At 43.9% G+C, this 25,565-nt stretch overlaps 2 protein-coding genes across 3 annotated transcripts; one reads left to right on the forward strand and one right to left on the reverse strand.

Annotated features, from left to right (window-relative positions):
- Positions 1 to 1,961: 1,961 nt before the first annotated feature.
- On the reverse strand, positions 1,962 to 17,844 carry LOC120042035 (5-azacytidine-induced protein 2-like). 2 transcript variants are annotated; one of them, XM_038986928.1, is made up of 8 exons: positions 17,646 to 17,844; positions 16,354 to 16,585; positions 15,390 to 15,506; positions 14,636 to 14,735; positions 13,902 to 14,035; positions 13,401 to 13,450; positions 7,321 to 7,451; positions 1,962 to 2,054 (listed from the first exon to the last, which is right to left on the reverse strand). In XM_038986928.1, the coding sequence occupies exons 2-8, from the start codon at positions 16,576 to 16,578 to the stop codon at positions 2,026 to 2,028; spliced, it is 786 nt and encodes a 261-aa protein (XP_038842856.1). In that variant the 5' UTR covers positions 16,579 to 16,585; positions 17,646 to 17,844; the 3' UTR covers positions 1,962 to 2,025. The 2 variants fall into 2 exon arrangements, with proteins under 2 accessions (XP_038842856.1, XP_038842855.1); XM_038986927.1 differs by having other exon boundaries at positions 16,354 to 16,589.
- Positions 17,845 to 18,546: 702 nt separating this feature from the next.
- LOC120042038 (zinc finger CW-type PWWP domain protein 2-like) lies at positions 18,547 to 21,498 on the forward strand. Its single transcript, XM_038986932.1, has 4 exons — positions 18,547 to 18,881; positions 19,284 to 19,446; positions 19,726 to 19,852; positions 20,795 to 21,498. Exons 1-4 carry the CDS (start codon positions 18,568 to 18,570, stop codon positions 20,896 to 20,898), a joined length of 708 nt encoding a protein of 235 aa, XP_038842860.1. The 5' UTR covers positions 18,547 to 18,567; the 3' UTR covers positions 20,899 to 21,498.
- Positions 21,499 to 25,565: the final 4,067 nt, after the last annotated feature.

Consider the following 25,565-nt stretch of genomic DNA (forward strand, 5'->3'; position numbering starts at 1 on the left):
CCGCGGGTGGAGGGAGAGAGGGAACGAAATAACATTTCGTCATCGGTGCCCACGACACACCCCCAGAGACCCATTCCCCCCGCTTACATGTGAAATCTGTTACATGCACAAGAGAATGCGATTCGCCACCTGGTATCAGAGGGGGGAAAGGAGAAATTAATTGTGTGTCGTCTGCATAGCAATGATAGGAGAGACCATGTGAGGATATGACAGAGCCAAGTGAATTGGTGTATAGCGAGAATAGGAGAGGGCCTAGAACAGAGCCCTGGGGGACACCAGTGGTGAGAGCACGTGGTGCGGGAGACAGATTCTCGCCACGCCACCTGGTAGGAGTCATTTCAGTTGGTCTGGTTCCAGTAATCATTTCGTTAGTGTGACTGTTTCTAGTAATCATTTCATTTAGTGTGACTGTTTCCAGTAATCCATTTCAGTAGTGTTACTGGTTCTATTAATACATTTCAGTATGTGACTGGCTCCAGTAATATTTCAGTTAGCGTGACTGTTCTAATAATCATTTCAGTTAGTGTGACTGGTTCCAGTAATCATTTCAGTTAGTGTGATTGGTTCCAGTAATCATTTCAGTGTGACTGTTTATATTAATCATTTCAGTTAGTTGAATGGTTTCTAGTAATCATTCATTAGTTTGACTGGTTCCAGTAATCATTTCATTAATGTGACTGTTCCAGTAATCATTTCAGTTATTTGTGATTGGTTCCGTAATCATTTCAGTTTGTGACTGGTTCCAATTAACATTCAGTTAGTTTGACTGTGTCCAGAATCATTCATTAGGTGACGTTCTAGTAATCAATTTCAGTTAGTGTACTGGTTCCATAATCATTTCTTTGTGTGACTGGTTCCAGTAATCATTTTCAGTTAGTGTGAACTGGCTCCAGTAATCATTTTCAGTTAGTGTGACTGGTTCATAGTCTTTACATTAGTGTACTGGTTCCAGTAATCATTTCAGTTAGTGTGACTGGTTCAAGTAATCATTTTCAGTTAGTGTGCTGGTTCCGTAATCATTTCAGTAGTGTGACTGTTCCAGTAATCATTTCAGTTAGTGTGACTGGTTCCAGTAATCATTTCAGTTAGTTGTGACTGGTTCCAGTAATCATTTCAGTTAGTGTGACGGCTCCAGTAATCATTTCAGTTAGTGTGACTGGTTCCAGTAATCATTTCAGTTAGTGTGACTGGTTCTAGTAATAATTTGGGCTCAATAATCAACTTTAAATGCTGTTTATTGATATCCATTATCCTCTAAGTTGGATGAATGCCAATAACTAGGCTAATTAATTAAAGATTGTTCCTGTGTACCTTTAGGGATGTGTGGTTGGTTGGATGATGCTGACAGAGTGTACCTTTAGGGATGTGTGATTGGTTGGATGATGCTGACAGAGTGTACCTTTAGGGATGTGTGATTGGTTGGATGATGCTGACAGAGTGTACCTTTAGGGATGTGTGATTGGTTGGATGATGCTGACAGAGTGTACCTTTAGGGATGTGTGATTGGTTGGATGATGCTGACAGAGTGTACCTTTAGGGATATGTGATTGGTTGGATGATGCTGACAGAGTGTACCTTTAGGGATGTGTGATTGGTTGGATGATGCTGACAGAGTGTACCTTTAGGGATGTGTGATTGGTTGGATGATGCTGACAGAGTGTACCTTTAGGGATGTGTGATTGGTTGGATGATGCTGACAGAGTTATACCTTTAGGGATGTGTGATTGGTTGGATGATGCTGACAGAGTGTACCTTTAGGGATGTGTGATTGGGTTGGATGATGCTGACAGAGTGTACCTTTAGGGATGTGTGATTGGGTTGGATGATGCTGACAGAGTGTACCTTTAGGGATGTGTGATTGGGTTGGATGATGCTGACAGAGTGTACCTTTAGGGATGTGTGATTGGGTTGGATGATGCTGACAGAGTGTACCTTTAGGGATATGTGATTGGGTTGGATGATGCTGACAGAGTTATACCTTTAGGGATGTGTGATTGGGTTGGATGATGCTGACAGAGTGTACCTTTAGGGATATGTGGTTGGGTTGGATGATGCTGAAAAGGAATTAGTAAACAGTGTGTGAATAGAAGAGACAAAATATTTATTAAGAAATTATTTATTTATCTTACATTGTCAGCATTTTAGTTTAGTTTTCTCCTCTAGAAATCAAAGTGACAGGCAGACAGACAGACAGACAGACAGGCAGGCGGACATAGCGACGGACAGACATAGCAACAGACAGCCTGGTAGGCAGAGACAGGTAGACAGGCAGAGACAGGTAGACAGGCAGACAGGCAGAGCGACAGACAGCCAGAGCGACAGACAACCAGAGCGACAGACAACCAGAGCGGCAGACAGCCAGCCAGACAGGCAGAGCGACAGACAACCAGACAGGCAGAGCGACAGACCGCCAGAGCGACAGACAACCAGACAGGCAGAGGGACAGCCAGCCAGAGCGACAGACGACCAGACAGGCAGAGCGACAGACAGCCAGAGCGACAGACGACCAGACAGGCAGAGCGACAGACAGGCAGAGCGACAGACAACCAGACAGGCAGAGCGACAGACAGAAGAACAGCCATGCAGACAGGCAGAGGGACAGACAACCAGACAGGCAGAGCGACAGACAACCAGACAGGCAGAGCGACAGACAGGCAGAGCGACAGACAACCAGACAGGCAGAGCGACATACAGCCAGAGCGACAGACAGCCAGACAGGCAGAGCGACAGACAGAAGAACAGCCATGCAGACAGGCAGAGGGACAGCCAGCCAGACAGGCAGAGGGACAGACAACCAGACAGGCAGAGGGACAGACAACCAGACAGGCAGAGGGACAGCCAGCCAGACAGGCAGAGCGACAGACAGGCAGAGCGACAGACAGCCAGACAGGCAGAGGGACAGACAACCAGACAGGCAGAGCGACAGACAGGCAGAGCGACAGACAGAAGAACAGCCATGCAGACAGGCAGAGGGACAGCCAACCAGACAGGCAGAGGGACAGCCAGCCAGACAGGCAGAGGGACAGCCAGCCAGACAGGCAGAGGGACAGACAGCCAGCCAGACAGACAGAGGGACAGACAACCAGACAGGCAGAGCGACAGACAGCCAGAGCGACAGACAACCAGACAGGCAGAGCGACAGACAGAAGAACAGCCATGCAGACAGGCAGAGGGACAGCCAGCCAGACACTGTAGTTTCCAGAGGCTGTATAGCTAATTGGGCTGAGTAGTGTGAGGAGAGATGGAGTGAGAATCACACCTCTGACGTTCCCTTCAGAACTAGACAGGCTTCAGAGACACAACACACACACACACACACACACACACACACACACACACACACACACACACACACACACACACACACACACACACACACACAGGCCTGATTAAGGCTTTTAGAGAGATGCATCCCTCAGAGATAACATGGCTTAGAAAACACATTTAAAGAGAATAGACATTTCTTTCTATGGTAAAGAGAGTCAGAGCAGTTCAGTCAAATGTCTGACACACACACACACACACACACACACACACACACACACACACACACACACACACACACACACACACACACACACACACACACACACACACACACACACACACACACACACACACACACACACACACACACACACACACACACACACACACCCTCTTTAATATGCAGCACAAATGCATGCAACATTAGACACACACATCATTGGTTTTCTATCCAATCATCATGTTGAGCGGATAATAATAAAGTTTAAATGAGAGTTCCTCTGTGTTTGATGGACGAGCAGGAGGGAGAGAGAGAGAAACAGTCTCATGAGAGTTTCCATTTGAATAAAAGTGATTCCGTGGTGAGAACCTCTGACGAATACAGATGCTCAGTGTCTTTGAATAAATACATCTCTCCCTTATCTACAAAACAGGATTAGTCTGGGATATTCACTAGAATAAATATATTTGCTCTTTATATTTCATTCTAATTTGCACCTCTTGTTTGGTCTTCTGTTCCACAAAGATAATAGTAACCTACTAAATATCTTGTTTGGTCCTTTGTTCCACAAAGAGAATAGCAACAAACTAAATCTCTTCAGGGGTGAAAAACAAAGAGCTTTAATATCATTGTAGTGTTATGATAATATATCCTCTACCATTGTAGTGCTATGATAATATATCCTCTACCATTGTAGTGCTATGATAATATATCCTCTACCATTGTAGTGCTATGATAATATATCCTCTACCATTGTAGTGCTATGATAATATCTCCTCTACCATTGTAGTGCTATGATAATATATCCTCTACCATTGTAGTGCTATGATAATATATCCTCTACCATTGTAGTGCTATGATAATATATCCTCTACCATTGTAGTGCTATGATAATATATCCTCTACCATTGTAGTGCTATGATAATATCTCGGCTGTCTTTCTCCACCTAGCCTCCAGTATAATCCCTCTTTCTCCACCTAGCCTACAGTAGAATACCTCTTTCTTCCACCTAGCCTACAGTAGAATCCCTCTTTCTCCACCTAGCCTACAGTAGAATCCCTCTTTCTTCCACCTAGCCTCCAGTATAATCCCTCTTTCTCCACCTAGCCTACAGTAGAAGCCCTCTTTCTCCACCTAGCCTCCAGTAGAAGCCCTCTTTCTCCACCTAGCCTACAGTAGAATCCCTCTTTCTCCACCTAGCCTACAGTAGAAGCCCTCTTTCTCCACCTAGCCTACAGTAGAAGCCCTCTTTCTCCACCTAGCCTACAGTAGAATCCCTCTTTCTCCACCTAGCCTACAGTAGAATCCCTCTTTCTCCACCTAGCCTCCAGTAGAATCCCTCTTTCTCCACCTAGCCTCCAGTAGAATCCCTCTTTCTCCACCTAGCCTCCAGTAGAATCCCTCTTTCTCCACCTAGCCTCCAGTAGAATCCCTCTTTCTCCACCTAGCCTACAGTAGAATCCCTCTTTCTCCACCTAGCCTACAGTATAATCCCTCTTTCTCCACCTAGCCTACAGTAGAAGCCCTCTTTCTCCACCTAGCCTCCAGTAGAATCCCTCTTTCTCCACCTAGCCTCCAGTAGAATCCCTCTTTCTCCACCTAGCCTCCAGTAGAATCCCTCTTTCTCCACCCAGCCTCCAGTAGATTCCCTCTTTCTCCACCTAGCCTCCAGTAGAATCCCTCTTTCTCCACCTAGCCTCCAGTAGAATCCCTCTTTCTCCACCTAGCCTCCAGTAGAATCCCTCTTTCTCCACCTAGCCTCCAGTAGAATCCCTCTTTCTCCACCTAGCCTCCAGTAGAATCCCTCTTTCTCCACCTAGCCTCCAGTAGAATCCCTCTTTCTCCACCTAGCCTCCAGTAGAATCCCTCTTTCTCCACCTAGCCTCCAGTAGAATCCCTCTTTCTCCACCTAGCCTCCAGTAGAATCCCTCTTTCTCCACCTAGCCTCCAGTAGAATCCCTCTTTCTCCACCTAGCCTACAGTAGAATCCCTCTTTCTCCACCTAGCCTCCAGTAGAATCCCTCTTTCTCCACCTAGCCTCCAGTAGAATCCCTCTTTCTCCATCTAGCCTCCAGTAGAATCCCTCTTTCTTCCACCTAGCCTCCAGTAGAATCCCTCTTTCTTCCACCTAGCCTCCAGTAGAATCCCTCTTTCTTCCACCTAGCCTCCAGTAGAATCCCTCTTTCTTCCACCTAGCCTCCAGTAGAATCCCTCTTTCTCCACCTAGCCTCCAGTAGAATCCCTATTTCTCCACCTAGCCTCCAGTAGAATCCCTCTTTCTTCCACCTAGCCTCCAGTAGAATCCCTCTTTCTCCACCTAGCCTCCAGTAGAATCCCTCTTTCTTCCACCTAGCCTCCAGTAGAATCCCTCTTTCTCCACCTAGCCTACAGTAGGATCCCTCTTTCTTCCACCTAGCCTCCAATAGAATCCCTCTTTCTTCCACCTAGCCTACATAGTAGACTCTCTTTCATCAACAACTTTTATTTTGAAAGATTCCTTGTTGATGGCATGTTGTTTTAAGATGTGTGAAAAGACAAGTTGGGTTCAGTTAACACTCAGAGAGAAGGGGGAACTCATGAGATGTTGACAAGGGAACTTGAAGAGAAAACATGAACTTCTCTACACTAAATAAGTAGTAGCAGTACGTCAGAAAGTCTGCTCTTTAGTCCGAGGCCCTCTCCCTCATACACAGGGATTATGTTAATGAGGGGGGCACATTATCCTGGATTGTTCAGATAGAAATACATTACCTAGAAAATACACACATCTCTGCCATGTAGTATAGAGGATCTAGCCAGCTCAAGACATTTCTGTCTGCAACCTTCCAGAATGTCTGCTGAAAGAGCCCCAGCCAGGACTTACCTTGTCTGTTAGCTGCTAGCTGTGGTTTGTAACTCACCTTGTCTGTTAGCTGCTAGCTGTGGTTTGTAACTCACCTCGTCTGTTAGCTGCTAGCTGTGGTTTGTAACTCACCTCGTCTGTTAGCTGCTAGCTGCGGTTTGTAACTCACCTCGTCTGTTAGCTGCTAGCTGTGGTTTGTAACTCACCTCATCTGTGAGCTGTGGTTTATAACTCACCTCGTCTGTTAGCTGCTAGCTGTGGTTTATAACTCACCTCGTCTGTTAGCTGCTAGCTGCGGTTTGTAACTCACCTCGTCTGTTAGCTGCGGTTTGTAACTCACCTCGTCTGTTAGCTGCTAGCTGCGGTTTGTAACTCACCTCGTCTGTTAGCTGCTAGCTGTGGTTTGTAACTCACCTCGTCTGTTAACTGCTAGCTGTGGTTTGTAACTCACCTCGTCTGTTAGCTGCTAGCTGTGGTTTATAACTCACCTCGTCTGTTAGCTGCTAGCTGTGGTTTATAACTCACCTCGTCTGTTAGCTGCTAACTGTGGTTTATAACTCACCTCGTCTGTTAGCTGCTAGCTGTGTTTTATAACACCTCGTCTGTTAGCTGCGGTTTATAACTCACCTCGTCTGTTAGCTGCTAGCTGTGGTTTATAACTCACCTTGTCTGTTAGCTGCTAACTGTGGTTTATAACTCACCTTGTCTGTTAGCTGCTAACTGTGGTTTATAACTCACCTCGTCTGTTAGCTGCTAGCTGTGGTTTATAACTCACCTCGTCTGTTAGCTGCTAGCTGTGGTTTATAACTCACCTCGTCTGTTAGCTGCTAGCTGTGGTTTATAACTCACCTCGTCTGTTAGCTGCTAGCTGTGGTTTATAACTCACCTCGTCTGTTAGCTGCTAGCTGTGGTTTGTAACTCACCTCGTCTGTTAGCTGTGGTTTGTAACTCACCTCGTCTGTTAGCTGCTAGCTGTGGTTTGTAACTCACCTCGTCTGTTAGCTGCTAGCTGCGGTTTGTCTCCGAGCTTCTTCACCAGGTCAGACTGTTGTTTCAACACTGAGTGTAGAAAGGAGATCTCAGTGGCCAGGGCCTCATAGGACTGTAGAACTGCCTTATCGCTGTAAAATAACAAGACTACAATGAGACAAGACTACAGGACAACACTCCTACATTCATCTACAGGACTATTTACATTTGCACAATACATACTTAATTCAGGACAGGAATACACAGATTTATTTTTTGTTTTCTTTTTTTACATTTGTGAAAACAGTAATGCTGCCACTTTCCGCTTCTCCAAGCAATTCCAGAATATTAAAATAAACACATTTATTTAAATAATAATAGAAGAAAAATCCTTCAACATTAACCATTAACGCAAAGACCTAAAGGCATATTTGTGATGATATAGAGTGAAGATGCACCAGATGTTTTGAACATCCTAAAGGGGAGTCAGAAACGTGATGTTGGCAGCAGCACCTGTAAGACAGACTTTATAGAGGAGCACAGATCTCATGAACACGTTGACTAAACCGGACGCAGCAGAGAGACCCCGGCCTTCATTCATCGTCATGTTCCAATCACTTGCTATTGGTTTCACTGAGCGGAATATTTTTCTGCTGTTTTTCTAATTGAACCCGATGTGAAGTGTAATTGCTAAAATTTCTTGGACGTCGCATCTCCCTCTTGATTATTTTGTCTGAAAAACCATATCATGACCAAGACTTGGCATCTATAAGGTCTTATTTATGCATACATTTAAGCAATGAGATGAGATAAATATATATATATATTAGATACACACACAAAACTAGTCAAAAGCTTGTCTGGTACTGATTCTCTACAGAATTATAATATATTTATTTGCCGAGTGCTTTTCAAACGTTACATTTAAAAAAAAGATACTCGGCTTAAAAAAATGTCCTCTTGTGAGATTCCCAGGATGGAGAAGGGATGGTTTCAGACAGGAGCCTGTTCGGTGGGATTAGAAGGCTATTACTTTGGTTCTCTATGAATGAAACCCTGGGTCTGTAGCGCCCTGTTCGGTGTGATTAGAAGGCTATTACTTTGGTTCTCTATGAATGAAACTCTGGGTCTGTAGCGCCCTGTTCGGTGTGATTAAAAGGCTATTACTTTGGTTCTCTATGAATGAAACTCTGGGTCTGTAGCGCCCTGTTCGGTGTGATTAGAAGGCTATTACTTTGGTTCTCTATGAATGAAACTCTGGGTCTGTAGCGCCCTGTTCGGTGTGATTAAAAGGCTATTACTTTGGTTCTCTATGAATGAAACTCTGGGTCTGTAGCGCCCTGTTCGGTGGGATTAAAAGGCTATTACTTTGGTTCTCTATGAATGAAACTCTGGGTCTGTGGCGCCCTGTTCGGTGTGATTAGAAGGCTATTACTTTGGTTCTCTATGAAGGAAACTCTGGGTCTGTAGCGCCCTGTTCGGTGGGATTAAAAGGCTATTACTTTGGTTCTCTATGAATGAAACTCTGGGTCTGTAGCGCCCTGTTCGCTGTGATTAAAAGGCTATTACTTTGGTTCTCTATGAATGAAACTCTGGGTCTGTAGCGCCCTGTTCGGTGTGATTAAAAGGCTATTACTTTGGTTCTCTATGAATGAAACTCTGGGTCTCTAGCGCCCTGTTCGGTGTGATTAAAAGGCTATTACTTTGGTTCTCTATGAATGAAACTCTGGGTCTGTAGCGCCCTGTTCGGTGTGATTAGAAGGCTATTACTTTGGTTCTCTATGAATGAAACTCTGGGTCTGTAGCGCCCTGTTCGGTGTGATTAAAAGGCTATTACTTTGGTTCTCTATGAATGAAACTACGGGTCTGTAGCGCCCTGTTCGGTGTGATTAGAAGGCTATTACTTTGGTTCTCTATGAATGAAACTCTGGGTCTGTAGCGCCCTGTTCGGTGTGATTAAAAGGCTATTACTTTGGTTCTCTATGAATGAAACCCTGGGTCTGTAGCGCCCTGTTCGGTGTGATTAGAAGGCTATTACTTTGGTTCTCTATGAATGAAACTCTGGGTCTGTAGCGCCCTGTTCGGTGTGATTAGAAGGCTATTACTTTGGTTCTCTATGAATGAAACTCTGGGTCTGTAGCGCCCTGTTCGGTGTGATTAAAAGGCTATTACTTTGGTTCTCTATGAATGAAACTCTGGGTCTGTGGCGCCACCTAGTGGACATAATAATGTACTGGTTCCCAAATTAGATCAAATCCCTTTTGTATTTGTCAAACGCTCCTGATACAACTGCTGTAGTGGACTTTACAGTGAAATGCTACTTTACCAGCCAATTCACCAATCATGCAGAGTTTAAGTATGAAACATTTACTAAATAAAAAAAAGGAAATAGTAACACAATAAAATAACAATAATGAGACTATATACAAGGAGTACTGAGTCACGGTGCAGGGGTACGAGGTAGTAATGAGACTATATACAAGGAGTACTGAGTCACGGTGCAGGGGTACGAGGTAGTAATGAGACTATATACAAGGAGTACTGAGTCACGGTGCAGGGGTACGAGGTAGTAATGAGACTATATACAAGGAGTACTGAGTCACGGTGCAGGGGTACCAGGTAGTAATGAGACTATATACAAGGAGTACTGAGTCACGGTGCAGGGGTACGAGGTAGTAATGAGACTATATACAAGGAGTACAGAGTCACGGTGCAGGGGTACGAGGTAGTAATGAGACTATATACAAGGAGTACTGAGTCACGGTGCAGGGGTACGAGGTAGTAATGAGACTATATACAAGGAGTACAGAGTCACGGTGCAGGGGTACGAGGTAGTAATGAGACTATATACAAGGAGTACTGAGTCACGGTGCAGGGGTACCAGGTAGTAATGAGACTATATACAAGGAGTACAGAGTCACGGTGCAGGGGTACGAGGTAGTAATGAGACTATATACAAGGAGTACAGAGTCACGGTGCAGGGGTACGAGGTAGTAATGAGACTATATACAAGGAGTAGAGAGTCACGGTGCAGGGGTACCAGGTAGTAATGAGACTATATACAAGGAGTAGAGAGTCACGGTGCTGGGGTACCAGGTAGTAATGAGACTATATACAAGGAGTACTGAGTCACGGTGCAGGGGTACCAGGTAGTAATGAGACTATATACAAGGAGTACAGAGTCACGGTGCAGGGGTACCAGGTAGTAATGAGACTATATACAAGGAGTACCAGTACAGAGTCAATGTGCAGGGGTACCAGGTAGTAATGAGACTATATACAAGGAGTACTGAGTCACGGTGCAGGGGTACCAGGTAGTTGAGGTTATTGAGGTAATATGTACATGTCGGTGAGGGTGAAAGTGTCTTGGCAATCAGGATAGATAATAAAACAGAGTAGCAGCAACATATGTAAAGAGTGTGAGTGTATATAGAGCCAGTGAGTGTATATACAGCCAGTGAGTCCAGTGAGTGTATATAGAGCCAGTGAGTGTATATAGAGCCAGTGAGTGTATATACAGCCAGTGAGTCCAGTGAGTGTATATAGAGCCAGTGAGTGTATATAGAGCCAGTGAGTGTATATAGAGCCAGTGAGTGTATATAGAGCCAGTATATAGAGCCAGTGAGTGTATATAGAGCCAGTGAGACCAGTGAGTGTATATAGAGCCAGTGAGACCAGTGAGTGTATATAGAGCCAGTGAGACCAGTGAGTGTATATAGAGCCAGTGAGTCCAGTGAGTGTATATAGAGCCAGTGAGTGTATATAGAGCCAGTGAGTCCAGTGAGTGTATATAGAGCCAGTGAGTCCAGTGAGTGTATATAGAGCCAGTGAGTCCAGTGAGTGTATATAGAGCCAGTGAGTCCAGTGAGTGTATATAGAGCCAGTGAGACCAGTGAGTGTATAGAGCCAGTGAGACCAGTGAGTGTATATAGAGCCAGTGAGTCCAGTGAGTGTATATAGAGCCAGTGAGTCCAGTGAGTGTATATAGAGCCAGTGAGACCAGTGAGTGTATATAGAGCCAGTGAGTGTATATAGAGCCAGTGAGTCCAGTGAGTGTATATAGAGCCAGTGAGACCAGTGAGTGTATATAGAGCCAGTGAGTTTATATAGAGCCAGTGAGTCCAGTGAGTGTATATAGAGCCAGTGAGTCCAGTGAGTGTATATAGAGCCAGTGAGTGTATATAGAGCCAGTGAGTCCAGTGAGTGTATATAGAGCCAGTGAGACCAGTGAGTGTATATAGTGCCAGTGAGTGTATATAGAGCCAGTGAGTCCAGTGAGTGTATATAGAGCCAGTGAGTGTACATAGAGCCAGTGAGTCCAGTGAGTCTATATAGAGCCAGTGAGTGTGCATAGAGCCAGTGAGTGTACATAGAGCCAGTGAGTCCAGTGAGTGTATATAGAGCCAGTGAGTCCAGTGAGTGTATATAGAGCCAGTGAGTCCAGTGAGTGTATATAGAGCCAGTGAGTCCAGTGAGTGTATATAGAGCCAGTGAGTCCAGTGAGTGTATATAGAGCCAGTGAGACCAGTGAGTGTATATAGAGCCAGTGAGTGTATATAGAGCCAGTGAGTCCAGTGAGTGTATATAGAGCCAGTGAGTGTATATAGAGCCAGTGAGTCCAGTGAGTGTATATAGAGCCAGTGAGTGTATATAGAGCCAGTGAGTGTACATAGAGCCAGTGAGTCCAGTGAGTGTATATAGAGCCAGTGAGTGTACATAGAGCCAGTGAGTGTACATAGAGCCAGTGAGTCCAGTGAGTGTACATAGAGCCAGTGAGTGTACATAGAGCCAGTGAGTGTACATAGAGCCAGTGAGTCCAGTGAGTGTATATAGAGCCAGTGAGTGTACATAGAGCCAGTGAGTGTACATAGAGCCAGTGAGTCCAGTGAGTGTACATAGAGCCAGTGAGTGTATAGAGCCAGTGAGACCAGTGAGTGTATATAGAGCCAGTGAGTGTTTATAGAGCCAGTGAGTGTATATAGAGCCAGTGAGTGTACATAGAGCCAGTGAGTGTATATAGAGCCAGTGAGTGTACATAGAGCCAGTGAGACCAGTGAGTGTATATAGAGCCAGTGAGTGTATATAGAGCCAGTGAGTGTATATAGAGCCAGTGAGACCAGTGAGTGTATATAGAGCCAGTGAGTGTATATAGAGCCAGTGAGACCAGTGAGTGTATATAGAGCCAGTGAGTGTATATAGAGCCAGTGAGACCAGTGAGTGTACATAGAGCCAGTGAGTGCATATAGAGCCAGTGAGTGTACATAGAGCCAGTGAGTGTATATAGAGCCAGTGAGTGTATATAGAGCCAGTGAGTGTACATAGAGCCAGTGAGTGTATATAGAGCCAGTGAGTGTATATAGAGCCAGTGAGTGTACATAGAGCCAGTGAGTGTATATAGAGCCAGTGAGTGTATATAGAGCCAGTGAGTGTACATAGAGCCAGTGAGTGTACATAGAGCCAGTGAGTCCAGTGAGTGTATATAGTCAGTGAGTGTACATAGAGCCAGTGAGTGTACATAGAGCCAGTGAGTGTACATAGAGCCAGTGAGTGTTATAGAGCCAGTGAGTGTACATAGAGCCAGTGAGTGTACATAGAGCCAGTGAGTGTACATAGAGCCAGTGAGTGTACATAGAGCCAGTGAGTGTACATAGAGCCAGTGAGTGTATATAGAGCCAGTGAGTGTATATAGAGCCAGTGTAACAGAGATATTAGTGTTCATCAGCATGGGACAACTGGCAGAGTTGGTTGTTGATGCCTTGAATTTCTGTGGCATGTATCCTAGTCTATTCTAGTACGATCTGTCTGTCTGAGTGGCATGTATCCCCGTCTATTCTAGTACAATCAGTCTATCTGAGTGGCATGTCCCAGTACTCAGACGAGTTTCTTATTGAAAGTGAACCCTGTTGCTAGGTAAACTACAGACATAGATCTACCAGGCTCTGAGGTAAACAAAGCTTTGTCTCCACCTGGTGGCTGGTGTATGGCATCTACACTATGACAGGTGTTTCAAATGGGGCTAAATTCTGCTTCCAAATTAATTTAGTGAGATTTTCCCCTGGTGTCAAACCTGAAGGAGTATTCTGAGGAGATGAGGGACATACCTGGGGTTAGACTCCACGTGATTCTGGTCACCGTCAGTTCCAGAAGAATCCTAGGAAGAGGAGGTCATCAAAAGAGTTATAAATGAAACCCTAGAATAAGAGCGTAGTTCACAGACCACGTCTGGAAAAGAAAAGCCCGGCAAACTACACAGGCATTCTGGTTTCTCCACAATGTGTCTTCATGGACCTCAAAACAAAGGTTTTTGGGTCAACAGACCTTCACCGGGTTTTTGGGTCAACAAGACCTTCACCGGGTTTTTGGGTCAACAAGACCTTCACCGGGTTTTTGGGTCAACAAGACCTTCACCGGGTTTTTGGGTCAACAGACCTTCACCGGGTTTTTGGGTCAACAGACCTTCACCGGGTTTTTGGGTCAACAGATCTTCACCGTGTTTTTGGGTCAACAGACCTTCACCGTGTTTTTGGGTCAACAGATCTTCACCGTGTTTTTGGGTCAACAGACCTTCACCGTGTTTTTGGGTCAACAGATCATAGTCTTACCCCACAGGGTTCCTGCAGTCGGTTCTTCTCCAGAGTCATCCTCTTCAACTCCTCCTGCAGAGTATGGAACTTCAGTTCACTGTTGATCCTGTCCACCTGCCAGTAGTCCTGACTACTGGTTAGAGACTTCATCACTACGGAGGGAGAACACACACACGGTTAGAATACACGTTGTCACTTCTGGGTCATGTGACATCAGTCCCCCCTCTACTTCTTTAACTCTAGCTTGTCTGGGAGAAACATTGAACATGAGGGTTGAACAATGAACTCTAGCTTGTCTGGGGGAAACATTGAACATCAGGGTAGAGAGGTCCCTTGGCTGAGGTTAAGTCCCTGCTCATTAAAGTACCTTGGCTGAGGTTAAGTCCCTGTTCATTAAAGTACCTTGGCTGAGGTTAAGTCCCTGCTCATTAAAGTACCTTGGCTGAGGTTAAGTCCCTGCTCATTAAAGTACCTTGGCTGAGGTTAAGTCCCTGCTCATTAAAGTACCTTGGCTGAGGTTAGGTTCCTGCTCATTAAAGTACCTTGGCTGAGGTTAAGTCCCTGCTCATTAAAGTACCTTGGCTGAGGTTAAGTCCCTGCTCATTAAAGTACCTTGGCTGAGGTTAAGTCCCTGTTCATTAAAGTACCTTGGCTGAGGTTAAGTCCCTGCTCATTAAAGTACCTTGGCTGAGGTTAAGTCCCTGCTCATTAAAGTACCTTGGCTGAGGTTAAGTCCCTGCTCATTAAAGTACCTTGGCTGGTCTCCATCTCAGTCTTCAACTGCAGCAGCTCCATCTCTTTGGCCTGCAGCTGCTCATTCAGGAGCCTCTCAGACTCACTCTTCTCCCTCTTCTAGAGAAACACAGTTAAAGAAAGAGAGATATGATGAAGAGTAAAAGATGAAGAGTCAGAGAAGCAGGAGGAGATACTGCTTCTGACCAGCTGGACCTAGTGGACTGTCCACGCCAGCTGGACCTAGTGAACTGTCCACGCCAGCTGGACCTAGTGGACTGTCCACGACAGCTGGACCTAGTGGACTGTACACACCAGCTGGACCTAGTGGACTGTACACACCAGCTGGACCTAGTGGACTGTACACACCAGCTGGACCTAGTGGACTGTACACACCAGCTGGACCTAGTGGACTGTACACACCAGCTGGACCTAGTGGACTGTACACACCAGCTGGACCTAGTGGACTGTACACACCAGCTGGACCTAGTGGACTGTACATACCAGCTGGACCTAGTGGACTGTACATACCAGCTGGACCTAGTGGACTGTACACACCAGCTGGACCTAGTGGACTGTCCACACCAGCTGGACATAGTGGACTGTCCACACCAGCTGGACCTAGTGGACTGTACACACCAGCTGGACCTAGTGGACTGTACACACCAGCTGGACCTAGTGGACTGTCCACACCAGCTGGACCTAGTGGACTGTCCACACCAGCTGGACCTAGTGGACTGTACACACCAGCTGGACCTAGTGGACTGTACATACCAGTTTATTTAGCTCCAGTTGCAGGTCCTCCTTCTCCATGTAGATGCCACGGTAGGCACTGAAGGCCTTGTTGACGTACTGGGGTCCTTCAGGGGAAGGAGCTTCAGGCCTGAACAGCTACAGGTTACAACCACACGTCATCAGTTACAACACAGCTACAACACAGCTACAGGTTACAACACACAGCTACAGGTTACAACACAGCTACAGGTTACAACACAGCTACAGGTTACAACACAGCTACAGGTTACAACACAGCTACAGGTTACAACACAGCTACAGGTTACAACACACAGCTACAGGTGACAACCACACAGCTACAGGTGACAACCACACAGCTACAGGTGACAACCACACAGCTACAGGTGACAACCACACAGCTACAGGTTACAACACACAGCTACAGGTGACAACCACACAGCTACAGGTGACAACCACACAGCTACAGGTGACAACCACACAGCTACAGGTGACAACCACACAGCTACAGGTTACAACACACAGCTACAGGTGACAACCACACAGCTACAGGTGACAACCACACAGCTACAGGTGACAACCACACAGCTACAGGTGACAACCACACAGCTACAGGTTACAACACAGCTACAGGTTACAACACAGCTACAGGTTACAACACACAGCTGTTGAATCTCATGATGCAAGCCTCTCCAAGAACAGGATGACCTCAACACATTGATAAGTGACAATGTTTTACTGTGAGAACAACCCCTGACAATACAGCTAGATCTACTTTGACCATCTGAGGGTTAATCTGTCCCCCCCAAAAAATCTATGACCCTAATCGGGATAATAAAGTTGTATTTTACTGCTACTGCTGAGAACTTACTTGCTGTATCAAGGTATGAAGTTGTTAGAGCAGAGAAGGTTTACTACCAACCTAATTTGGGTGCTGAGTCAGCTGACTGTCAGCTGACTGTTGTGTCTTAATGAAAGCCTGTACCTTATCTTCCAGCTGTTTGACTCTCTTCCTCAGCAGTGTGTTCTCTCTCTCCGTGTCTCTCAGCCTCTTCTTGATGTCCTCGTACGCTGTGACCAGGGCAAAGTGGGAGGCTACAGACTCGTCCCCGGCACACACGGACACGGGGCTCTCCCCTGCTCCACCGTACGCCGTCTCGTGCTTCAGAATGCAGATGTCATCCTCCACTGCCTCCATGCCGAGCTCCATGCCAGGCCTAGCTAGTAGAGAGCAGAGGTAGACCCGAGGAGTCAATTATACACAACTAAGACAATACAATAATGCCAAGCTCCATGCCAGGCCTAGCTAGTAGAGAGCAGAGAGTAGACCCGAGGAGTCAGTTATACACAACTAAGACAATACAATAATGCCAAGCTCCATGCCAGGCCTAGCTAGTAGAGAGCAGAGAGTAGACCCGAGGAGTCAGTTATACACAACTAAGACAATACAATAATGTCATGAGTTTGACATAGAGTTGCATATATTTGGGAACAAATGTGTTTATTTCCAGCAAACTTTAGAATGACAATCGTTGTGTGCCATGCCAGTTGTGCTACAAGTCCAGGATTGAGATTATAGCGATGAGTTGACCTCACTCGTTTGAAAATGCAGAGAAAAGGTCTAGGTACAAAAATAAATAGGAGGAGCCGGTTAAACTCCTCTCTCTTTCTTATCTTAGCCATAACAAGCTGCGTTGGGCTTGGCTACTTGTGCAAGACACCAAGATAACCAGCTCTGGGACACAACATCGGGAGTCTGTGTATTGGTTGGATTCCCAATACACAGACTCCTGATGTTGTGTCGCAATGTTACACGATAACGGAAGTGAGAGCTAAGGAACTGTTGCGTCAAAAAGAGAAAGCAAAACCAATGTTGTATGTCATGACACTTGTTGAAATCAATATATCTATTATTGAAACCATTAGTTAAAACCATAATCCATTATTATCGGTTAAAACAATTAGTAAATATATCCAGGTTGTCATAAAATAAACACGTCCCTTTCCACCACACCAGGCAAAATCAAAACATCAGCATTTCGAAGGACGTTAGCATAGCTAGCTAGCAACTCGGGACAGGCCATTATTCAATATGGATCAACCCAAACTAAAGACTGATGTGTTATCTAGCGTGCTAAATTGGTAATCTAGACCTTACAACTGTGAGCCAGTTGGCGATGACAGTCTTATAGCAGTTAGCTGGCAGCTAAACGATACAAGAATACGCAGCCAGCTGATGATCAATTGATACTAGCTAGCCGCGTTAGCTTATTTTACCTTGTTGATGTTGTTTTCGACGATATCACGTTGTGTATCTACCGAGCATGGTTTGGTACCAATTTACAGGACGACTGTGATGCCAAAATATATATCGGTTGTAAATCGTTATTTTATATGTTTTCGATATATAATACATTTGTGAATAACCATGAACCAGGAAACATCCACCGTCATGTGAAATGTCACTTTCAAAACTTCCGGGGTGAAGTGATTTTCAAAATAAAAGCCCCGACGTCATCCTCGACTTTAAAAAACTATTAATCTGGTTGTAACTAGATATGTTACTCGGATGAATACTATAATATTTGAAAAGCTTCCAAACTATGGGCTAGAGATTATAGAAACAATATAATGTGTATTCCTACTATTTTATTTTTATGACATGAACATAATTTCTGGTCTCGGGCTTCTGCTGACCTCTCCCCCGCAAAGTTCGACACTCGATTATTTTGCCTTTGCCGGGTAGCTAGCAAAATGATAAATTGGAGAGCTAGCTTGCTAAATTCGCTAGTAGTAGTGATACACATTTGCAATTCAATCTGTGTAAGGTTATATACATTTATTCGGGGATAGCTAGCCAGCCAGTTATCAATATATCTAGAGACGGACGTTAGCTAGGCGCTAATAAGAATAATTTTATCCAAAGCTAGAATGTTGTTAGCCAGCTGGCTAACGTTAGCTAGAATCATGACGATCTAAATGTGTGGATCGTTAGCAAAGGCCATTCACTCATTTTGTAGCTAGTAGCTCAGTATATTTAAAACTATTTGCTAGCAACTAGTCTTAGCAAATACATTATAGACCGCTGACACTAATGATTTATTTTCTCTATGACAATATCAGATGGGCTAGCTAGCCAATATGTTTGTGTTTGCTTGTTTAGGTCAGCCAAGATCGCTCAGTTCAGCTGTAAAAAAAAATGAGTCTTCTTCCAGACCTGAATGCCAATGAGGATGAAACATCCTACTATGCAGACAAGACCTGGGTCCAGTGCGAGTCTCCCAGATGCCTGAAGTGGAGACTGGTACCAAAGGGTGATGAAGCGGTGGCTGAGCTGGACCATGACAAGTCCTGGCGCTGTCATATGAACCCAGACCCTCTATTCAGCCACTGCAACATCCCTCAGGGCCCTTTCCCCAACAACTCCCAGTTCAAGGAACATGGCCTGAAGGTGGTGTACTTCTTGCTTCCTGTCGGGAGCCTGGTGCTGGTGAAAGGATGCAACTGGCCATGGTACGGGATGGGTGGCTGTTGGTGCTTATGTGCCCGTTTCCAGGACTCAGATCAAGGCTAGGCCTGAAGGGTTTTTTAGTCCAGAAGTAGGTTTAATATAGTTCCATGAAAACAGGCACTAACCCTAGGCCTGAAGGGCTTTTTAGTCCAGAAATAGGTTTAATCTAGTTCCATGAAAACAGGCACTAACCCTAGGCCTGAAGGGCTTTTTAATCCAGAAGTAGGTTTAATCTAGTTCCATGAAAACAGGCACTAACCCTAGGCCTGAAGGGCTTTTTAATCCAGAAATAGGTTTAATCTAGTTCCATGAAAACCGTCCCTTAACTACTACAGTTAGTTCTATTGAATTCATCCATACCCGTGTCAGATAAAGCGTTAACTAATCATTGTTGCTCTCTCCAGGTGGCCAGCCATTCTAAGTCCAGACCCCAACGTGGAGGAGTATGTGAGGCTGGACAGCGAGGGTTATGTGGAGCACTACCATGTTGAGTTCCTGGGGAAACCTCACACCAGATACTGGGCTGCTGCCAAGCATGTCGAACTCTACCACACCTCCTCCACTAAAGTATGTATCTTTTTTCTTTGTGTGCCAGTTTAATGTTAGTTAGTGAAGGCCAATAGAGATGAAAGATTCAGTGATATGACGAGACATATTATCTTGGAGGGAATTTAAAACATCTGAAACGTTTTGAGCTGGTTTTTCCAGACACAGATTTAGCCTGGTCCTAAACTAGAATAAAACCTCTCAATGGAGAATCTCTAATGAAAATGTTGTTTTTTAAATTCCAAAACTAGGCTTAAATCTGTGTCTGAGAAACAAAATAAAAGTGTTTTTTCGGCGTAGCCCAAATACAGGAACATGCGAGGTGCTATGAGGAAGTCGTATGAGGTGGCGATGGAGGAGGTGGCTAAGGTCAGGGAGATGGGATGTGAGGAGAGACTGCAGATCAGCCACTTCCAGCCTCAGGAATGTGAGTAGACTTACATCTGAATAACTGCATTAATAGAGTCTCTGAGATACTGTCACCTGACCACTGTCTTTTTGAACATGGTGCATTTGTTTTTTAATGGCATTCAGAATTGTCCCAGAATTGGGTTCTAATGTTTCATATTTGAAGTCAGTTTCATATTTGAAATAAGTTTCATATTTGAAATAGGCAGAAAAATAAATTCAGATATATGGAGATGGTGCTATGCTGTTGTCCGAATAGTTCTGTGGTGATACTGTGTTGATTCTGTGTTGCATGACGTGACCCCCGTGTGACTGTGTGTCAGTGTTGTTTCAGGCTCAGAGGTTAATGCATGATGTGACCCCCTTGTGACTGTGTGTCAGTGTTGAGTCAGGCTCAGAGGTTAATGCATGATGTGACCCCCTTGTGACTGTGTGTCAGTGTTGAGTCAGGCTCAGAGGTTAATGCATGATGTGACCCCCTTGTGACTGTGTGTCAGTGTTGAGTCAGGCTCAGAGGTTAATGCATGATGTGACCCCCTTGTGACTGTGTGTCAGTGTTGTTTCAGGCTCAGAGGTTAATGCATGATGTGACCCCCGTGTGACTGTGTGTCAGTGTTGTTTCAGGCTCAGAGGTTAATGCATGATGTGACCCCCGTGTGACTGTGTGTCAGTGTTGAGTCAGGCTCAGAGGTTAATGCATGATGTGACCCCCTTGTGACTGTGTGTCAGTGTTGAGTCAGGCTCAGAGGTTAATGCATGATGTGACCCCCGTGTGACTGTGTGTCAGTGTTGAGTCAGGCTCAGAGGTTAATGCATGATGTGACCCCCTTGTTACTGTGTGTCAGTGTTGTTTCAGGCTCAGAGGTTAATGCATGATGTTACCCCCGTGTGACTGTGTGTCAGTGTTGTTTCAGGCTCAGAGGTTAATGCATGATGTGACCCCCGTGTGACTGTGTGTCAGTGTTGTTTCAGGCTCAGAGGTTAATGCATGCTATTGAGAGGATGCTCAGACAATGCTCCAACCAGCAGGACAACCAGGGCAAGGTAGAGACATTTAGGTTCTAGTAACTTCTGTATTTGACTCATCTCCTGGGTATCCAGTATCCACTGCTATTAGGATGTTTCTGCAGACACATTACATACATCAATGATTGACTATTTTCAATGAGATAAATGACGCCGCCATGTTGTATTTTGCTACATGTTACGTGTGTATCGATGTTGTGACAGCGGGACCAGATGATTAGGATGTGGGATGCCAGCATCGAGGAGGATGGAGACACTCTGATCATAGAAGGTTTCAGGTTTGACAGCGCTACCTGTCTGGAAGACCTGATGACTGCAGGAAACAAGAAATAAGAGATTTTTTAAACAAGATATTTTAACAAGATTTTTTAACAAGATATTTCCAGAGAGTTTTTCTGAAACACATGTTAATTCTTTCCCCTTAAAGTGCTTTATATTTATGATATTTATTTGAAATGTTATATTTTTCTAAAATATGTGTTACTGTGGTCATTGTTGAAGGAAATATACATTGTGGTGACTGGCAGTATAAAGAAGCCTTCAACCTCAGTACAGTCTTTTCTGTTGGGCCCGTTTGTTAAATCTCTCACTGTGTTCATTTATTCTCAAGTTGTCATTTTATGTTATTGCTCTATTGTTATTCCAATACATGTTGTATTCCTCATGTTTTTTAAAGTTCAGAGAATGTAGTAAATAAACGTTATCAGACAACAAAACCATTGTAGTGCATCAACAATCACTTCTTAATTACCTCAGGATAATATACTCTATATAGCAGGATAATGTACTCTATATAGCAGGATAATGTACTGTATATAGCAGGATAATGTACTGTATATAGCAGGATAATGTACTGTATATAGCAGGATAATGTACTGTATATAACAGTATGGAGCAGGATAATGTACTGTATATAGCAGGATAATGTACTGTATATAGCAGTATGGAGCAGGATAATATACTCTATATAGCAGGATAATGTACTGTATATAGCAGTATGGAGCAGGATAATGTACTGTATATAGCAGTATGGAGCAGGATAATGTACTGTATATAGCAGTATGGAGCAGGATAATGTACTGTATATAACAGTATAGTGCATGATAATATACTCTATATAGCAGGATAATGTACTGTATATAGCAGTATGGAGCAGGATAATGTACTGTATATAGCAGTATGGAGCAGGATAATATACTCTATATAGCAGGATAATGTACTGTATATAGCAGTATGGAGCAGGATAATGTACTGTATATAGCAGTATGGAGCAGGATAATGTACTGTATATAGCAGTATGGAGCAGGATAATATACTCTATATAGCAGGATAATGTACTGTATATAGCAGTATGGAGCAGGATAATGTACTGTATATAGCAGGATAATGTACTGTATATAGCAGTATGGAGCAGGATAATATACTCTATATAGCAGGATAATGTACTGTATATAGCAGTATGGAGCAGGATAATGTACTGTATATAGCAGGATAATATACTCTATATAGCAGGATAATGTACTGTATATAGCAGTATAGTGCAGGATAATGTACTGTATATAGCAGGATAATGTACTGTATATAGCAGGATAATGTACTGTATATAGCAGTATGGAGCAGGATAATGTACTGTATATAGCAGTATGGAGCAGGATAATATACTCTATATAGCAGGATAATGTACTGTATATAACAGTATGGAGCAGGATAATGTACTGTATATAGCAGTATGGAGCAGGATAATATACTCTATATAGCAGGATAATGTACTGTATATAGCAGGATAATGTACTGTATATAGCAGTATGGAGCAGGATAATGTACTGTATATAGCAGTATGGAGCAGGATAATGTACTGTATATAGCAGTATGGAGCAGGATAATGTACTGTATATAGCAGTATGGAGCAGGATAATGTACTGTATATAGCAGTATGGAGCAGGATAATGTACTGTATATAGCAGTATGGAGCAGGATAATGTACTGTATATAGCGGTATGGAGCAGGATAATGTACTGTATATAGCGGTATGGAGCAGGATAATGTACTGTATATAGCAGTATGGAGCAGGATAATGTACTGTATATAGCAGTATGGAGCAGGATAATGTACTGTATATAGCAGTATGGAGCAGGATAATGTACTGTATATAGCAGTATGGAGCAGGATAATGTACTGTATATAGCAGTATGGAGCAGGATAATGTACTGTATATAGCAGTATGGAGCAGGATAATGTACTGTATATAGCAGTATGGAGCAGGATAATGTACTGTATATAGCAGTATGGAGCAGGATAATGTACTGTATATAGCAGTATGGAGCAGGATAATGTACTGTATATAGCAGTATGGAGCAGGATAATGTACTGTATATAGCAGTATGGAGCAGGATAATGTACTGTATATAGCAGTATGGAGCAGGATAATGTACTGTATATAGCAGTATGGAGCAGGATAATGTACTGTATATAGCAGTATGGAGCAGGATAATGTACTGTATATAGCGGTATGGAGCAGGATAATGTACTGTATATAGCGGTATGGAGCAGGATAATGTACTGTATATAGCAGTATGGAGCAGGATAATGTACTGTATATAGCAGTATGGAGCAGGATAATGTACTGTATATAGCAGTATGGAGCAGGATAATGTACTGTATATAGCAGTATGGAGCAGGATAATGTACTGTATATAGCAGTATGGAGCAGGATAATGTACTGTATATAGCAGTATGGAGCAGGATAATGTACTGTATATAGCAGTATGGAGCAGGATAATGTACTGTATATAGCAGTATGGAGCAGGATAATGTACTGTATATAGCAGTATGGAGCAGGATAATGTACTGTATATAGCAGTATGGAGCAGGATAATGTACTGTATATAGCAGTATGGAGCAGGATAATGTACTGTATATAGCAGTATGGAGCAGGATAATGTACTGTATATAGCGGTATGGAGCAGGATAATGTACTGTATATAGCAGTATGGAGCAGGATAATGTACTGTATATAGCAGTATGGAGCAGGATAATGTACTGTATATAGCAGTATAGTGCAGGATAATGTACTGTATATAGCAGTATGGAGCAGGATAATGTACTGTATATAGCAGTATGGAGCAGGATAATGTACTGTATATAGCAGAATGTACTGTATATAACAGTATAGAGCAGGATAATGTACTGTATATAGCAGTATGGAGCAGGATAATGTACTGTATATAGCAGTATAGTGCAGGATAATGTACTGTATATAGCAGTATGGAGCAGGATAATGTACTGTATATAGCAGTATAGTGCAGGATAATGTACTGTATATAACAGTATAGTGCAGGATAATGTACTGTATATAGCAGTATGGAGCAGGATAATGTACTGTATATAGCAGTATAGTGCAGGATAATGTACTGTATATAGCAGTATAGTGCAGGATAATGTACTGTATATAGCGGTAATAATAATAATACTCCATATTATAACAGACAGGGACCAAGCCAATACTCCATATTATAACAGACAGGGTGAGGGACCAAGCCAATACTCCATATTATAACAGACAGGGTGAGGAGGGACCAAGCCAATACTCCATATTATAACAGACAGGGTGAGGAGGGACCAAGCCAATACTCCATATTATAACAGACAGGGTGAGGAGGGACCAAGCCAATACTCCATATTATAACAGACAGGGTGGGGAGGGACCAAGCCAATACTCCATATTATAACAGACAGGGTGAGGAGGGACCAAGCCAATACACCATATTATAACAGACAGGGTGAGGAGGGACCAAGCCAATACTCCAAATTATAACAGACAGGGTGAGGGACCAAGCCAATACTCCATATTATAACAGACAGGGTGAGGAGGGACCAAGCCAATACTCCATATTATAACAGACAGGGTGGGGAGGGACCAAGCCAATACTCCATATTATAACAGACAGGGTGAGGAGGGACCAAGCCAATACTCCATATTATAACAGACAGGGTGGGGAGGGACCAAGCCAATACTCCATATTATAACAGACAGGGTGAGGGACCAAGCCAATACTCCATATTATAACAGACAGGGTGAGGAGGGACCAAGCCAATACTCCATATTATAACAGACAGGGTGAGGAGGGACCAAGCCAATACTCCATATTATAACAGACAGGGTGAGGAGGGACCAAGCCAATACTCCATATTATAACAGACAGGGTGAGGGACCAAGCCAATACTCCATATTATAACAGACAGGGTGAGGAGGGACCAAGCCAATACTCCATATTATAACAGACAGGGTGGGGAGGGACCAAGCCAATACACCATATTATAACAGACAGGGTGGGGAGGGACCAAGCCAATACTCCATATTATAACAGACAGGGTGGGGAGGGACCAAGCCAATACTCCATATTATAACAGACAGGGACCAAGCCAATACTCCATATTATAACAGACAGGGTGGGGAGGGACCAAGCCAATACTCCATATTATAACAGACAGGGTGAGGAGGGACCAAGCCAATACTCCATATTATAACAGACAGGGTGAGGAGGGACCAAGCCAACACTCCATATTATAACAGACAGGGACCAAGCCAATACTCCATATTATAACAGACAGGGTGAGGGACCAAGCCAATACTCCATATTATAACAGACAGGGTGAGGAGGGACCAAGCCAATACTCCATATTATAACAGACAGGGTGAGGAGGGA

Source organism: Salvelinus namaycush, unplaced genomic scaffold, assembly GCF_016432855.1.
Source record: "Salvelinus namaycush isolate Seneca unplaced genomic scaffold, SaNama_1.0 Scaffold600, whole genome shotgun sequence".
Lineage (NCBI taxonomy): Eukaryota > Metazoa > Chordata > Actinopteri > Salmoniformes > Salmonidae > Salvelinus > Salvelinus namaycush.